The sequence below is a fragment of the Trachymyrmex cornetzi genome, unplaced genomic scaffold (assembly GCF_001594075.2).
Source record: "Trachymyrmex cornetzi isolate Tcor2-1 unplaced genomic scaffold, Tcor1.1 scaffold276, whole genome shotgun sequence".
In the NCBI taxonomy this organism is placed as follows: Eukaryota; Metazoa; Arthropoda; class Insecta; order Hymenoptera; family Formicidae; genus Trachymyrmex; species Trachymyrmex cornetzi.
This window is the reverse complement of record NW_017297438.1, coordinates 201,788-207,631: the sequence shown is the minus strand read 5'-3', so window position 1 is coordinate 207,631 and position 5,844 is coordinate 201,788. Positions and strand designations below refer to the sequence as shown.

At 32.3% G+C, this 5,844-nt stretch overlaps 1 protein-coding gene across 1 annotated transcript in view; it reads left to right on the top strand.

The window, feature by feature from the left end:
* The window catches only part of lama (phospholipase B domain containing lamina ancestor), a 6,452-nt gene extending 2,879 nt beyond the window's left edge, over nt 1-3,573 (top strand). The window contains exons 2-7 of the mRNA XM_018508931.1: nt 187-446; nt 659-808; nt 1,233-1,479; nt 1,776-2,032; nt 2,317-2,557; nt 2,856-3,573. Of these exons, the coding sequence (XP_018364433.1) occupies nt 337-446; nt 659-808; nt 1,233-1,479; nt 1,776-2,032; nt 2,317-2,557; nt 2,856-3,500 (1,650 nt within the window). The 5' untranslated portion in view covers nt 187-336 and the 3' untranslated portion in view covers nt 3,501-3,573. The remainder of the gene's footprint in view (nt 1-186; nt 447-658; nt 809-1,232; nt 1,480-1,775; nt 2,033-2,316; nt 2,558-2,855) is intronic.
* Nucleotides 3,574-5,844: the final 2,271 nt, after the last annotated feature.

Sequence of the window (5,844 nt, the reverse complement as noted above, 5' to 3'; positions counted from 1 at the left end):
AAGAGAGAGAGAGAGAGAGAGAGAGAGAGAGAGAGAGAGAGAGAGAGAGAGAGAGAGATACGTTGACACAGGTGCATTACATACATGATAGATTTAGAATAAAAGTTAGGTAGAATATAACTTAGAATAGAAATTAAATAGAAGAGGATAGCTAAATAAAATCTATCCATTTCTATATTGTTGCAGGGACAGGAAGGAAAGTGCAGCTACGGACAATTTTTGAAGAAGCGCCATAAAAAGCCCGTGGTGGATTAGGCGTCGGTAATCGATGGGTTGAGAACGCTCTTTGCTATTTTTTTCTTTTTGTTATCAAGGTGTGTAGCTTACCTATGAGCCATGCTGAAGGTGGTCGGAGCCTCGTGGCTGCAAACACGCATCTCCACTTATATCCTCGTCGCCGTCGCTCTTCTTGGCATTGGCACTATTATTCTCGGCGAATTTGGACTGTTAGTCAACACTGATTTTTAAAATTTTTCGAACAATTAAATAATCAAATCCATTGAGAGTAGATTTTTCAACGTGTGTTCTCGCTGTTGAACAAACATAAATATAACATAACGTTCGTTGCATTGACTGCAGATTGCACTTTTAAATTTAGAGAGTATTATAAAATTTTAGTTAATAAAGTAAATTTTTCTAAACAGTAATGCTTTTGCAGTGTTGAGAAAGATGGAACTTATTCGGCTACTGTATCGTGGAATCATAAAGGAGGATATCGCATCGACTTTTGGGGTCAAGGTAACGATCTCACTGATGTACGACTAAATGCTGCTCGTGCCTATTACAAGACCGGCATATTCGAATCTGGGTAGGTCAATGTCATTGAGCAGAAGAAATATACAGTCATGTTTCTGTAGAGATTCTATATATTTGTGAAAGAACACAAAACTCCGAAACATATTATTTTTATTTAAATTTATTTGGAGAGAATTGCAGTAATTTTGATTTATTTTGCATTAATAATTGATACTTTATATATATATATATATGTTTTCAAAAAGTTTAATTTTGTGTTATTGAAACGATTGGATACATAGATCTGATAGCAGACATAGCAGCAGTTCTTTTCCTGGATGGTTTTGACATACATAATCTTGTAAATAATCGTATAAATATCTTCGACATGTAAATAAAAATCCATAGAAACTATACATCCACTTCATATTTACAAATCAGAATATTCTGCAGGTATATGATGTGTAATTAAAATAAGCATGGCGAATATATTCCAGATGGTCTATCATCGAAATAGAAACGTCATCGAAGTATCCGGACACTGTGCAGGCTTATGCGGCCGGTTTGTTAGAGGGTAGTCTAACATGGCAAATAATCCATCATCATTGGTATAATACCGTCAATGTTGTTTGTGAGAAATGGGCATACGAATGCCAGAAATTGATGCGATTCCTTCACGAGAACACCATCATTGTCCGCGAACGTGCCGAGCGTTTGGCACCCACGGATCCATTCTGGCACATGGTAAATGGAAATTAAAATTGAAGATTAAAATATGATTCGTTAAATATTTCATATTTTTAAAATATTTTAAAAATATTCAATAAAAAAAAAATGTTTGATACGTAGATTTACTTTTCTTTGTGTTAAATATTTTGAGTATTTACTTTCATTGCTTTTTTAAATAAAAAAAAGAGCCAGTCAGTAATTGCACATGTTCTCAATATATTGCACAGATAGTTAAAACAGAATACTTCAAATTTATTTTTGCGATTTCATGCGAAGATACGTTGTAAATCGCCATTATTTTTACATCACAGGTGCGGCTGTTCTATATTCAATTGGATGGTCTAGAGGCTGGCTGGAAATTCGCGGTTCGCCGCAGTCGACAGACACTGGAAATGAACAAGGAACATTTCCTCTGGCTGGCAATGGCTGGAGATCTACCGGATCTTGAGCGAACGCTAAACACTTCCGAATCCTATCGCGATTACATCAAAGGCATGATTTTCCTGAAAAGCCTATCCCGTGAAGGACTAGATCCATTGGTAGCTATTGGACATACCACTGCTGCACCGTGAGTTATCGTTATTCCATATGTATATATACTTTCAATAATAAATGTAGCTTATGTGAAAAAAATCGATGTAGTTAAAAAGGAAATTTATTTAAAATCAAAATAATTGAAAAGAATTTAATTTAAAACATAAAAATACTTATGTAAAGATTGTTTTTATATCAAAACATAATTCGCAACTTTTATGTTTTTCCGCTGCAAGGAAGATCGAATGTAGGTATCGTATTAATAAAAAAAAACGCTTCTTAATTACGATATGTATCGAGTTATTGTTTTTCTTACAGATACGCTAAAATGTTGAGATTATTGAAAAAATATACCTTTGGCTATCATGTTCTGCCGATTTTAAAAACCTCTGCGCCAATTCCAAGCAGATCTATCATAATGTCATCTTACCCTGGTGCTCTGTCATCTCACGACGAGTTCTATTGGATTCAAGGAGAGAATCACGAAATGATTATCGCTGGAACGCCAATGACAGACACTAATAGCAGTCTGTGGAATTTTATGAGAGCAAAGAATCAGGTGAACAAAGCTGTTTACATTTTGCTTTCTATAATTTTAAATGATTACAGATATACAAGCATGTCAAAAGATATTTATATAAAACAACTTATCAGGTGAACAAAGCTGTTTACATTTTGCTTTCTATAATTTTAAATGATTACAGATATACAAGTATGTCAAAAGATATTTATATAAAACAACTTATGATATGATAAAATATGAAATGATATAAATTTTGAATCAATTTCTGTTGTCTGTTATTATTTTGGAACATAGTCGTATTAAAAGTCAGTAAGTTAATTTCCTTCTTCCACAGATAATGTCATCCGTAAGAGTAATGGCGGCGAATCGTTTGGCAATAAACGGACGTTCCTGGTCTCGTAACATGTCATTACAAAATGGTGCCGATATAACGCGACAATGGGTCATTTTGGAACCGCATGATAATGTTGTCTGTCTTGTCGAGCAATTGCCGGAACTTATTCAAACAACGGATGTCAGCAAGCAGTTCGTCAACGCTGACGTACTTTGGGTCATCGGTGAAGTTAATCTTCCCAAGATCAACATGATAATTAACGAAAACGAGGAAGAGAATGATGATATGACAAAAAGAGAACTAGTCGCGAGACTACAGAGCAACATTACTACGACGGAACACTTTAGGAGGTTGATGCGAGGATACAGTCACGAGAAGTCCATCATTAAAAATGAGGATCCGGTACAGATTTTAACTAATAGAGGAGATCTGGAGAAAGTTGATTTACCATTCGGTATAATCGACACGAAAATTATCCTGGCCGATGCTGACGGTGTGAAAAGTTTTGAAGTCACTTCCGGACCGAATATGCTGGACTCCACGCAGTCCTTCCGATGGTCGACTACTTTCCCCAACGTCTCGCACATAGGTCAGCCCGATATTTTCGATTTCGACAGCATTACTCCTCTATGGGTTTGGCTCTGAGTCGTGATCATCTAAATATATAAAAATAATTATATTAGTAATGACAAACAGATAATTTTTTAAATTTTTATTAGAAAGAAAATAGCGAACAATAAATTACAAGTAAAACAGTTTGAAATAATAAATGATAAAATATTAAAAAATTTAATATTTAAATTAAAAGATTGTCAAATAACGGTGAACCAAAAAGAAATTATTTTTAATTGACTTTCATCAATCAATTATAAAATATTGCTTTTCGGTTTACGATATCTTTACTAAAACTAGCCTAAATTTTTAATTTGAAAAAACAGCAAGCTCATATGTTAGCCACCTACCGTGTGAAATCTTTAGAAAATAAAATAAAATAAATTCGAACTATAAGACATTTATTTCTACTCCTTCGACCATTTCCTTTCTTATTATTTTAAACAACAAGAGTGATAATTAACTACTATATATCAGCTTAAGGTGCTTATTAGCATTTTTATTAATAAATTGATAATTACACAGAATGTAATTTGTGATCTTATTTTTAGCTTCAGTTTATGATTGTGTTTCTAATCCGACAAACCAAGGCGCACAGTTTATAAGACTGAAAAAAATGTATTTGCAAATTTGCATATTATCAAGCATCATAATCCGCTTTGACTGAAAATAAAAGTCTTTTTTTTATTTGAGTTATTCTCATCGGACTTTCATTTTTTCTCATTTAAATTTTATTCATAAAAATAATGATTATTATTAGTTATTTTATTTTTATAAAACGGTTATACTTTTTTTCTCTTATATTTTACATATTATATATATTTTTTACGAATGTCTTTACATTTTTTCCTGTTTTGTTCAGAAATTATTCATACTTATAATTTAATTCTTCATTTTTTCATTTAATTAATATTTTTGGAGCTCATATCGCTTTAGTTTATTTTGTGGAATGGAATTTTGTAAGATAATACACGAATCATATATATATTTTAATATAATATATAGAGATATTTTTGTATATTATTTCAATAAAATAAGTTTTTTTGTATTATCAATCACATAATATTTTAAATATAAAAATACAGGTCATGTAAGTAATATATGCAACACTTGTCTATTATTGCGATATTACAATTTTGCAATTTCCATTTTCGAGATTACTTTATTTTCAGGACAGTATTTTTCTCTTTATGCATATAGGCACTAACTTACTATTTGTCTCTGTCTTATAATTATGAAATGCGGTTGCAATATTGCAGCTGTGCAATGAACGAAATGTTTGTTATTTCTTTTTAAGTAATTATGTTTCAAAGAGAAAAGATGTGCAACATATTTTGAAGAATACAAAATATCTTACTATTGCTATATTGTTATAATATGATTTTAATATTCATTGCAGTGCCATATCTAGAATACTACGTATAAGAGAATGTATGATATTAAATAAAATCAGAAAAGATATGCTGCTAATTTGATGATATATCGACAAATATCTGTGAATGAATCAATAATTCATATATTAATATTATTTAAAATAAAATAGACATATTACACAGTACATAATATAGATTGAACTTACATTGTCAATGAATTTTATTATTTTATTATATGACACTTATTATTTCCGTTCACAAACCTAATTTCTCCATCTCTATATAGATATCTCTCAGATATCTCATGAATAAAGTTATCGGTAATATATTTAGATGTAAAGAAATTGGCTATCATAGTACGTAAAAATCTATAAAAAAAAAGGTCCATGATGCTTACGTCCTATATTTACATTATTATAATCCTAACTATATAAATAAATATTTTATTTCAACATATCTACGAGTCTCTTGCAAGATGAAAAAGAAATTCGCCATTGCTCTACTTAAAACCCATAATTTTGCGGTGAGTGTAATAGCGGGTTTAATAAGCTGTAACTATCACTTGAGTTAGTAGGATTAGATAGATGCAGTTTTCAGGTAAGGCGCACAAAATGAATCGGATAATGCAAAACATCCATATAAAAGCAACTGTCATGTTGCACTGCTAGCATACGCGAAATGCTTATGCTACCATCAAAATGGGTAAGTTATTTTAACATTATACCTATTTCTTTGTTTTTATTTCACTAAAATCACTAAAAATCATCTATCATTTTTAGGTAATATATATCTTGTTGGTGATCAATTGCGCTGGCGCACGATGGTCGCGCGTCAGCCGTCAAGCGGGATATTCTTATCGACGACCCAACGTACCATTTTCGTTACCTACGGAAAGAGGTAGTCAACAAGGATATCCAAGCTCCCAACCTAGTTACTCTTACCCTGCACCACCTCCTCCGCCGCCACCGCCTCCGCCGCCACCGCCACCTCCTCCACCACCACCG